Consider the following 12582-nt stretch of genomic DNA (forward strand, 5'->3'; position numbering starts at 1 on the left):
AGGTTATATAGTCACTTTTCATAAGTAACGCGGAACCTCGATATCTCGAATTTTTATTTTGGCCACCTTGATAACTCGAACTTTCATTACCCGAAAAACTCCATAACTCGGATGTTATTCTACTCCCTTCAGCTTCGAGTTATCGATATTTCACTGTGTATATACCGTGCTCGCAAAGCGGATACCTTCAACTTATCTTTAGGAAAAATGAAATGGAATTTTTGAGTTTCACGTCCCACGGTTATGCCGGTTAGGCTAAAGGAGACGGTGATGATGAGAGATGAATGAAATGGTGGAATGAAGAAAGTGGGAGGAAACGGGAGAACCCCGAGAAAACCCACGTACATGGTGTTTGTCCACCACAAAGTTCACTTGGCGGGAGCAGGGTTTGAACCCGACACCCCAAGCACCAGAGGTGAACGCTCTACCACTGAGCCACCGCGGCCCCCTTATCTTTAGGAGTATTGGACAAGTAAACCGAAAGTAACATTAAACACAAATACCTTAAATTATTACTAGGTATAGTCAGAGCCGATGATACGGTCCTGTAATGTAATTCAACTTTCTTAAGAGCGAAATAGTGTGGTGGGAAACGGACTGTGAAAGTTGATTTTGTATGACGGTTTGTGCACTCGTCAACTGCATTTTTTGTGCATTCAAGTCCCGGTTGTGGTTCGGAGTCCACATTAATAGTACGCACTGTCTTTCATAACCTCGATGTTGCACAAGATTGCAAGACACAGAATTCAATTAAATTATGAACTGATTACATTATACGTTTTTTTTAAGTACTAGGAATCATATTCTAAAACCAATTTATTAATAATTCTAGTATACTGTTACCACAGATTGCTATCTCATGACATTTTATAGTGCTGCCAAATGTCTTGAGCCATGGCAAAACTGCGAACTAAAGCTCACACCCTCGACATACTCACGCGTTGAGCCAATAAGGGTTCAGCTGTTGCTAAGCGAGAGAGCTTTAGCCAAAGGGAGTGAAATTTCTTCAGCCGATAGCAGCGCCTGAAACGGAAGACTAGGTGTCAAGTCAATGTGGTATATCTTTAGTATAGCTTGATATTTATTTCCAGTAGTTACATTGGAAAACAAGAAAACAATACTAGATTGCCTTCCTTTCACGTACAATAACGATAAAGCTCATGCATGGTCGAATGGTCTACTACATTAGGTTGGGGACCGCCAGATCTACTTTTCTCTCGTTCAAATCCCGCTCAAGGTGTGGATATTATGTATCACTTCATTATCATCAATCATTCTTCATAGTCTCCTTTACTCTCGTAGGCTATGTAGTTTAAACCAGTGCTATTCAACCGGGGGTACGCGAAGATGTTTCTGGGCATACGTAATCCTAATATAAGCACATTTTCAATATTTAATGCATATCATAGTTGAAGAATTTTTTTCCTTCCGATGGACGATTTTGGAAATGACGTCAAGGACGTCGAATATTTCCAAGTAATCGGTTAATATTTTGAATTTTTAACATTGCCCTCAGTGTGCGAATTATCAAGGAGGACAAGGGGAAAATCCCCCTCAGTAGAACTGGATGTCTCGCATATGTTTTGGAACTTCCTATATTAATTCTGTTTTTTTTTTTTTGTTTTTTTTTCGGATGTTCACTATATCCCCCAGTAAATAGTCTTTTGATTGGCACACTGATTGTCCTGTTGTGGGTCTCTATTTACCGCCTTTTTAATGAACAGAATATGTGTATTAAGTTTAATAAGTTAATTTCGATTTAATTTCTTTTAAACAGCTTCAAGGGTACACAATTGGATGACGAACTGTGTCTAGGAGTACGTGAGAAAAATAAGATTGAATAGCATTGGTTTAAACTATCTACAAGTTCTTTACGGTGGGGAGAGAGTTTCGAAGGATGCAACATTTCAATACCCCTAACCAGCACACTACCTAGGATGATTTAAATTATAACATTTGTGTACGAAGCAAGGTCAAAAAGTAATTCTTACTCTCACCTTGATACAGATAAGCTAAATTGATAGAGTTGATTTTGAGTTTAACGTCTCGTTCAGCAGCGAGGCTATATGAGACGTGGATCTTCTGATTAACGTGGAATCCGAACCACATGAGCTCCCGCAGGGAATCGAACCAGGGTCACCCACGCCAAAGGCACGTACGCTAACCGCTTAGCCACGAAGGAGCTCACAGATATGTTAATTTTTGCACAATGGTAAGATGGCATCTCACTAATACATGTGTGCTAATTTGTGTCTATACAGACCCTGTTGAATTGATTATTTTTAGTTTAACGCTCCATGGTTATGCTCTTTAAGCTAAAAAAAAAAAGAGGCGGATAATTAATGAAAGTGAATGATATATACATTTAAATGCTATGTTTGTATGTTTGTGACGAATTCCTTTCAACAGAGAGATCTCGAAAAGCACAAGCCGTTTTCGTGGTTGATTCCAAATTGTGCATAAATTTGCCAGTTCTAGTTCAAATTTTCAGAAAATGTGCCTTATTTTTCTACTCAACGTTTTAGGGGCCGTTTGGAATTGGAATCCATAAGAATAACATTATCGATAGAGCGTAACTAAGGTTGATATCCTAGTGTTAGGCAACCAGTAGAGGAGCTACGTATAATGGGTTGACGGACATTGCAGGCGCTCTGCTTTAATCTAAATTGCAAGGCCTATTGTATGCTGGCAACTTGTTTGAGCTGTAGAGCTCTAATTAGGCGTACTCGGATGTGGATTTATAAGGGGGGAAAGATCCGTTTGATATCATTATTCACTTCTCCAAGTTTTACACACAAACTCATCCCAGCACCTATATATTAAAATGTCATGTTTATATCTTTGTCTATGTCAGTTCACTTCCTTTGTGAATCGTGCTATCTTTCACTCATGTCTGTAACGGATGGGGCATGTATAGATATAATGAGGAATTGGGAAGGAGATTCATGCTCATATTAGAATGATGTGTCGTGTAGACAGCACAGGTTCAACTAATTGTGAAATTATTTTCTTTTGCTCTCCACCCGGGAATCGAACCGGAGATCATGTGCACAAAAGACACACGCTCTAGCCGCTAGATTACTGATTCCCAACCTGGTTTGGCGCGACACATTGACGTGTCACGAAAAGTTCGAATTTAAGTATATTCTCAAAACGTGTCCCTAGTTTCTTGCTGTTTTCTACATTTCTTCATCTCATATTTTCTTAAAGGAATCAATATTAACTTACAAGGAATCAAAAAGGAATCAATATTAATATCAATATCAAAATTAAGCATCTCTTACAAATATTTACATTTTATTATTTTTTGTGACAATATAGCATATATTGAGGCATTGTGGAATAGGGAAGCCACAGAAAATTTAGTGGAACAGGTCTTCGAAACCTTCACCCTGCTATAGGCCTGGTGACTATTAATTGTTAAACTAGGGAGGTTAATATTAGTAGGAATCCATTCACAGCATACTACATGACATTCTGCATATGAGTAGAGTGGCAGCAAGGTGAGTTACCCGATTGCTGACGCTTTTTCAAAAAATAAAATAAAATAAAATAAAAATAAAAATAAAATAAAAATAAAAATAAAAATAAAAATAAAAATAAAAATAAAAATAAAAATAAAAATAAAAATAAAAATAAAAATAAAAATAAAAATAAAAAAAATAAAACGTGTGCAAAGGACACAAAAGATTTTGGACCTATACAACTTGGACAAGGATGCTTTGGTAAACGGATTTGTGACTACGGATGAATGCTAAATGCATTTATTTGATACCGAAACCAAGGAAGTGAATAAAACGTGGAAACATACCTCATCCTCCATCTCCGAAAAGGCTCAAGGGCAGCATTCATCCAGGAATGTCATGTTATCCATGTTTTGGGACCATAAAGATATGACCTTAATTGATTACTTACAAAAGGGGCTTCAATCGCAGGTACATATTAGAGGAAACTTCTACAAAAGTTACGAGATGCTATCAAAGCAAGGAGACAGGAAAGGTATGTTGCTGCTAGTTGTACACCGAGTAGCAGAAACATTCATTTTTGGGTGTGAATGTGATTAGGAACCTTTTCCCCAATCACCATATTCATCCGATCTGGCTCTGTCTGTCTATTCCTTGTGTGATACATTGAAAACATCATTAGTAGTGTATTTAACTGTTAACATTTTGAGTTAGGGCTACTGAAAACAGAGATAATAAAAGAAATACATTTTTTATGTCCAGCTTCCAGTTACGGACTGCAGATATTCGATTAATGATAGTTATGATAATTTTCAAACAAACTCAACAATGATCACGTCGGCAGCAAAAGTATAATTTAGCGTATTTAGTTCTTAGTTGTCAACACTATCTCACTACTTGTTCCTCATGGTAGTTTTCTGGGGTCGAGACTATAGTACCTGTTGCGTTGATTATGGCGGTAGTGTGTGTTTGTGTTCAGTGTTTATAGGAAATAACTTTGTGAAAAATGAACGGGTGTGCTTCAAGAACGCCGCGACAAGTTTTCCAAGACACGGTAAGTTTAATTCTGTCTCTCCAAATATCCATTTCTGTTCATTTATTCCTGTTACCATTTTTACATCCTTCTGTTCATAATAGTCGGATGAAGTCCGGCGTGAGTAAACATTGAACGGAGAAAGAAAAAAAAAACTTTTTTGACAAGTTCGAACGTTCTTTTACAATGTGATCTCGCCTGTGCAACGTTGCCATATTTCTCCCGTCAAACCACGTGATAGTTCACGCGGTTAAAAGTTGACATTTATGTTATGATATGATAGTGATTTAACAGAAATGGACTGATAAATAACTTTTAATTATCGGCGAGACCGGAGTTTGCTTGAACTTCACAGCGCGGCGGAAAAGTTACGTTTCATGCAGAAGCGGATGATAGTTTTATAGAAATGGCAACAGTGCAAGTTGACTGTAAATACTTCAGAAGTTACTAATGAATTATCATTTCTTAATATTTCGTATGTATTTTCAATACGCTTGAAGGGCTATTAGTTGTGAAATAGTTGACTCATTTTATAAGATAAAACGACTTGCCTATTTATGTAAAGCCATCTGTTTTTTAAATGCTCCTTGACTGTCACATATCAACTAAGTAGAGGCAGGTATCAGTTGCACCTGTTAGTATTTAGTGAAAAGACCTATGTTTGATCTTTACAAAATATAAAAGAGCAGGTGATATTTGAAAATTAACAAGATGTGTTATCCTGTGATGAAATAACTACCGAACCGGTATCCTTGACCCCAACTTGACGATTCCCAATTTTTTAACGGCTGCGAATAAAATTTGTTATTTTTACTGTCTCATTGTAAATTTATTAAAATAAACATTCAAAAAAGATATGAATAAAGAAATTTGATATGTTTTGAAACTTTTTCTTGCGAATTCCAGAATATTTCAAAATACAGATCGCATTTTATTTTTAAATAGCCGTGTGAACCTTTGAAATACAATAAAAATTCGCTTCTTGGCAGGCCGGTAGCCAGTTCAAAAATGTAGGGGGGCCCGGCTGAAGTTAGGGGGGCCCGATCCAAAAATATTATATTTCATCACCATATTATAATTCATTTACAAGCCTACCGTGAAAATTTTAGGGAGGCCCGCAAAAATTTAGGGGGGAACCGTCCCCCCTAGACCCCCATGGATACGGGCCTGCTTCTTGGTAGTGTAATTTAGTTTTTTTTTTTTTAATTAAAGTTAAAATGAAATGAAATGTAGTTTTGCGCTCCAAATGTATACCCTTAGGATAAAATAAAAGGGATGCGGACTATTAATGAAAGTGAATGAATGTGAAATAATTGATAGAATGAAAATGTTGGAGAAAATGGGATTACCACGGGTACCATGTCATGCAGCACAAACACGTGACCTAGGATAAAACCAGGGACTTCTCGTACTAGAGGTGAGCACTCTAGTACTAAGGTACCGTGCCCCGTTGTTCAAAATGAACAGTGTCGTGTGATTTTTATCGTCAGAAAATTTATTCTTGAAATCATATAGATACTTATTATTTCTACTGAAATTGCCCACGAGGTAAGAGATCAGTTTCATGCCATTTGGATACGAGACATCTTCAATTTTTTGTCTTCATAAGCAATTTATTTGCTCATTTCTTGACATTGTATTGATAATAACAATGGGTATTAATAGAATATGGTTCAGATGTTTTTACTCATACAAACACAGGAACCACAGATTCTCTCTACAGCCTCATACAAACAGAGCCATTCTGTCGACTTGTGGGGTTTGGGGCGAAAAGTAGTTTGTGGAACCAATGAAGTAGGCCAGAATTTTATATCCAGCATAAATGTATTATTTTGTACCCCCCCCCCAAAAAAAAAAGAAATGAAATCTTTAAGTTTTACGTCCCACGATTATGCCGGCTAGGTTAAACGAGACGGTGATGATGAGAAATGAATGGAATGGTGGAATGAATAAAGTGGAAGGAAACGGGAAAAACCCGAGAAAACCCACGCACACAGTGTTTGTCCACCACAAAGTTCAATTGGCGCGAGCTGGGATCGAACCAGGGACCCCATGCACCAGAGGTGAACGTTCTACCACTGAGCCACCGTATTATTTAGTATAGACTTTGACTTTTTCATATCCATGATATTAGAGATATTCCAACGTAAGTGATTTCCCGACATTAATAGTTATACAGACGTAAAAATGTCTTTAAATGTTTTGAATCCTGAGAGTGAATCAGAAATAGTAAATTTGTTACTTTTCGTGAAGGGTCTAACACTCCTCCTAAGGCACTGGGCCTAGAAATAATGCCCTACTTGCTCCATCCCACGCCTTCGTCAGAATATGAGACACTTCTAAAATGTGTTTGTAGTGGTTTGCTAGCAAAACACGCATTTGCACATTTTTCTCATGTAAAAAAATAAAATTCTAAAAAATGCTATTTCAACAACAGGAATTTGTTGCACACATTTTGAAAAGCAAAATACCAGAGATGTCGTAATTTAATTTTATATTTATAGCTATTTGCACTTTTTTTAAAATTATCGGCTTTTGTTTGAGCACGTGAATATAAAATTTGTTGATAAATATGCTTCTAAGTTGGTTTTCTTTTGCTAAATAGCATGCTAAAATGAGTTTCTGTTGTCAAAATAAGTGCGATGATTTGATTTAAATGTCCCAGCTTTTAACTCCTTACTATTGAATCCTTCAGCTCAGTATACTTCTAACCAAATTTGAAATTTTCGTGAATAATACAAAGACAATTAAGAAATTCGGAAATGCAAACATAGAACAAGCTATTTTACGTATTATAAACACAATAATGCAAAGTCTATTCGTATAGCTATACTCGCAAAATCAATGGGTGAAATTGTGACATCAAAAATTGTTGAACTCATGACCTTGGAAGAGAAGGACGAATCCCGAAATCCGAGTGTTGAGAAATCAAGCTGAAAGTTTTGCAAGTACTTCAAGATAGCAAGGGTGAATCTCGGTTTATCTAGAAACTGTGAGAATAGTAAGGGCGAACCAGGGCAAAACGAGGTATGTATGTCTTGTCCAGATCTGTTTGATACGAGCAAGGTCAATTTTTCGAGTTCGCCCTTTCTCTTCCAAGGTCCTGATTATATAATAGAATTTGAATACAAATACGTATTATTTACGACTAACAAGTACGAACTGTGAATAAGCATTACACGGACTACTAAAATTATTATTATTGCCATTACTCCTGTTTTACTGTTGTTATATGATAACTATACATGTGATGTACGGTTAATGTTTAAATAATAATAATTGCTATTAAAATAATCTTTTCCAGTCATAATGACTAACCATTATTTATTTTAACTGCTCAGTACCAAGGTACCTACTGGTATTGGCTCCCCCCCCCCTTTTTTTTTTTTTTTTTTTTACATGCTTCTGACATTGTTACTTCGTAGTGACTCAAAAAACAGTGCAGTCTTTGAAATGGCATACAGTCTAACTTATTTAAACATATTCAGGTCGAAGTTGAGAATACAAAATTTAGACACCCTTCCCTATACAGTCAAGCTTGCAGCTTAAAACTTCCGCGTCACTGAAGTGTTAATGTCAACTGAATTGTTATAAATATACCACATTGACTTGATATCTAGTCTTCCGTTCCAGGCGCTGCTATCGGCTGAAGGAATTCCACTCTCTTTCGCTAAGGCTCTCTCGCTTAGCAACAGCTGAACCCTTATTGGCTCAGCGCGTGGGTGTGTTGGGGTGTGAGCTTTAGTTCGCATTTTTGCCACGGCTCAAGACATTTTGGCAGCACAATAGTATATTACACATCACACACCAGGAGTAAATATAGTAGACCTATAACAACTATAAAGTGAGAGTACGACTGCAATGAAGAACATTTATCAACGTTTAAAGATACCCAAGACATTATACAATAGAATGTATTATTTAAATGTTGTTACATCATATCGTTCATGGACCTCAGGAATCTGATTCCTTATACGATTCCTAATCGTGACGCGGAAGGATTCTGATAAGTTCTAGACTAAGGATGGCCAGAACCGGTTCCTGGTGGAACCGGTTTTCGGCTCTGAACGAATCCGGTTCTAGGAGGTCCGGTTCCGGAACCGGTTTTTCGGATCCAGGTCTGGAACCGGTTCTGGAAGTGGGTTTTCGGATCCAGGTCTGAAACCGGTTCTGAGAACCGGGTCTCCAAGAACCGGTTCCTCGTGGAACTGGTTCCCCCGGAACCGAAACTTTGTGGCCATCCCTATTCTAGACCAAGAGTTCTCAACATTTTGCACTGGCGTGCCACAAAAGTATACTAAATTGTTAATACCAACATTAGTCACTAACTACTAACAGTAGCTTGCGTACTACAAATAGTACGCGTACCATAGGTTGAGAAGCCCTGTTCTAGACGAAATTAAGATAAAAATCAATATATTAGTTTTGTATGTAAATTTACAATACGAGACGAGAAGAGAAAATATTTGCTAGAATCGAGACGGGAGAGAAAGAATGCGAGAATCACAGACACGATGTTGTTCATCACAAATTCTCATGGTCTGGAGTTGAACCAGGGATCTCTCGCTCTGGCAGTGAGCGCTCTAGCACTGAGCTATCGTGTTCACATATCTTAAAATGAACAATTGTGAGACGAGAAATAATTTTCCGGGAATCGAGACGAGACGAGACTTCTACAAAACTTTACGATACACGACCAGAAAACTTCATTTCTTGTCTCCCCTTGTCTCGTGGTGGACAACACTACTTTTATGCAATAACACCACTCAAATGCAATAACAACGACTCTACAAAACGAATGCAGTAACTCAATTTTATCTAATCTGTGATCTGCAGACTCCACGGGGGGCGCGAGAGATTGAAAGGTCCATGGGACATTTTATTTTTATTAAACTTTATCTTATATTGCTCACACCTCAGATATTTGAAATATTACCTAGACTTCAACCGGTTGAGGAGAAAAGAATATCAAAAGACAAAAGAAGAAATGACTAAATTATTACCCTGTTCTAAAAATGCATCACCCACTAGACAACTGGTATGACCGTATTTTTTAAATAGGCATATTTGTATTATTAATTACAGTATTGCATTTTATAAATGATGCATTTAATGTTGCAAAATCATACTTCATTTAATTTTTATATGTAAAATATACTTTAAAAATCCTTTTTGATTTTATGAAAAGCCGCGGAGAATTAACAGTCGCTACAAGGGGTCCGCGACACCAGAAAGATTATGCAGTAACTCAACAGTCATAAGATATGTAGTAATTAGGAATATGCTTTATCTAGTACGTATGGTAAGAAGTAGTGAAATCCAGTCTAGAAAGCCAGTAAAAGCGGCGATGAAATCTGAGTGCTGACCATATGTGAAACAATTTATAATCCGCCCTGTCGGTCATAGCCTTTCGTGAGGTGTAATGCTAAGTTGGTTTATTATTAAAGCACCTTGCAGTCGCAGTCTCTAGATAGGGCTATGAGATAGTGTTTGCTTTAGAAAGAACGATGCGTTCGTCAGTGTTTCATGCTATATCTATCTACTGGTTGCATTTCTTCGTTCTCTTTTGTTGCATTGTTGAAAGGAGCTAATGGCTTTCGGGTGCCCTTTTCTTCTCTCACTTTGTGTTGCAATTGCAGAGAGAGAGAGAGGAAGGGAAGGCGAGAAAGAGATTTCTGCGTGGTGAGATCATAGTCTTCGAGTTTCTTATTCTTTCAAGTTGACTGCTGGGAGGAACTTCCCTCGACTGGCTGTTGCTTCTTGCAAGTCACGTAGGAGGCTTTTGAGAGAAGAGATGCTGAGGCTGCTGCGATAGAGGAATGCAGCGCCCAAGCTAACGGCCTTGAGATCGCCTCTTGCACTCGGAATAGGACAGAGATGGACGTTCCGTTGCGCTGGATCCTCCCTTGACAATCTAGATAGACTGAGGAGGTGACTATGTCAACCAGCCAGCAGTTCTTCTAACAACCATGCCCGCAGCTCCTGGAGCGGATTTCGCCATCCCTTTTGTTCTGCTCGTCTCGTCCAGATTCACCTCAATGGATCAGCTCCCTTTTCAATGTTTGTGGATGAGAGATGTTTTGAGAATTCTAACAAATCAATGTCATGGAAGTGATAAGTAGCGGAACTTCATTCTGTACCCCATGTTCATTCCCCACCCCAACCCCTTGTATGCGTATACGAAAAAAATCCAGTGCCGAAACCTCTCCGCTTAAAATGTCGCATGGCCAAAATCTTGCCGGGACAAAACTTAAAGAGGCCGAAATGTCGCCAGAAACTCATGTGAAAGGTTCTGCAAATTAATAATAAGAATAAGAAAGAGAAGAAGAAGAAGAACAAAGACTGAAGTAACATGGGACCAGAAATACGTACTTTAGACGCTGGAAACTGTTTTTTGAATGGCTCTTTCAAAGATAACGGATATAAAATCGTAAAATAAACCCAAACTAGGGGAATCTTTGAATTTATTTTAGTTAAATTATTTGTTGAGAGTGAACTGCGAAGATTTTTTTTCTCGAAGGAAGTGTTATATCAATATCGAGATGTATTGACGATGAGTTTTAAGTTGAATTTGTTTATCGTAAAAATATAGGATAACAATAATAAAAAGCTTAGCAAGAAATTAAAAAATGAATTAGTAAACTTCATTGCCAGTTAGTAAATACAAGTAATAATAAAAACCGTGTTAGAGCAAAACCCGTGTTCTTCGAATCTGCGGTATCCAAAGTATCCCAATATATACAAAAATAATGTTCCAATACAACCCCTCACAATTATATTTTTCCGCCACTGGGCAAAATTTTCTGGAGGAAAGCATGCTCTCAAGTTCATATTATGCCCCTATAAATAAAATCCCTTAGTTTACATACTGACTGATTAAGAACTCGGAACATTGTTATTAAATACCAAAAAGTTATTCCGGACAGACGAAAGCTGATTTTCAAGTTCAGCTTCTAACAACTATGTGTGCTGGTTCACCAGGTAATTGATTTATCACAAAGATATTTAACGGAGAGGAGATTATCTGTTTTTACTGAATTGTACTCACATTTATTTTCCAATTGTGGGAAGTCTTTTTTGTACTAAAGACATTTGAATTGAGAATAATTGTTGTTCGCAATGAAGAGGTTATTAAAATTCTAGGAGAAAACAAAATCGTTCGTGTCCGTGCAATCTGTCCCGTAATAATACTTATTTTCTATTTAAGGGGAGATGTCATGGAGGTGTCCATTATTGAGAGGTGTCCGATAATGGTGGTTACATATACATTCTACACTAAAAAAAAAAAAAAATCGCTATGGCGAGATTTTGGACGGCGAGGTATTGGCCATCCGAGATTGTAGTCTGCGAGGTATTGGCCAGGCGAGATTGTAGCCTCCACGATATTGGCCAGGCGAGATTGAAGCCTGCGAGATTTTTGTAGCCAAAGCCTCGTATGATTCGTTGAAAATAATGCTGTTAAATTTATTCAAATAAATATTCGAATATTTTCCTGCTGTTATTTGAATATTGAAATAATTTGTTTCCAGTATTCAAATACTAATAATAATTCGTTATTGAAGTAATTGTTAGATAATTATTCGAATTTTAACAGTTCCAGTAAAAAGCTCAGAATCACGAATGCTGACAAAAAAGAAAAAAAAAAGAAAATGAACAGAAATGACTAATTTTTATAAGGACATAATAGCTACATAATTGATTATATCATAATGTAGTCAAGGCTTTATCTAGATTTTTTTTTTAAGAAGGGAGTATATTGTAAACAAAAATAGTCTCAAATTGTCATTCTATTCAGGATAAAATTTAAGATTTGGGGGCTTGTGAATTTCAAGATCTCCCCTATCCCAAACTTTGTATGGAGATTTTTTTAAAGCAAATATTTTCTGGATGAAGGATAAATCTCAGAAAATGAAATGTGGCAATATGGCGTGCCGGCCATTGCCTACGGCCAAAATTGCACTTTAGATATATATGTGTATTAAAAATGTTTTTAATCCTTCTGCGCACAGTTGATGCGGCTTAGCCATAGCAACAAAGCTACGAATGTTCATATACTTCCTTTGTGAAATTCACTTAAAAAAAAAA

General features: G+C 37.1%; 1 protein-coding gene across 1 annotated transcript in view; it reads left to right on the forward strand.

Annotated features, from left to right (window-relative positions):
* Positions 1-4388: 4388 nt before the first annotated feature.
* Positions 4389-12582, forward strand: part of Lmpt (four and a half LIM domains protein limpet) — a 934906-nt gene continuing 926712 nt past the window's right edge. The window contains exon 1 of the mRNA XM_081759226.1: positions 4389-4518. Coding sequence (XP_081615352.1) covers positions 4471-4518 — 48 coding nt within the window. The 5' untranslated portion in view covers positions 4389-4470. The remainder of the gene's footprint in view (positions 4519-12582) is intronic.

This window comes from Thermobia domestica, chromosome 5 (genome assembly GCF_964235325.1).
Source record: "Thermobia domestica chromosome 5, izTheDome1.hap1.1, whole genome shotgun sequence".
In the NCBI taxonomy this organism is placed as follows: Eukaryota; Metazoa; Arthropoda; class Insecta; order Zygentoma; family Lepismatidae; genus Thermobia; species Thermobia domestica.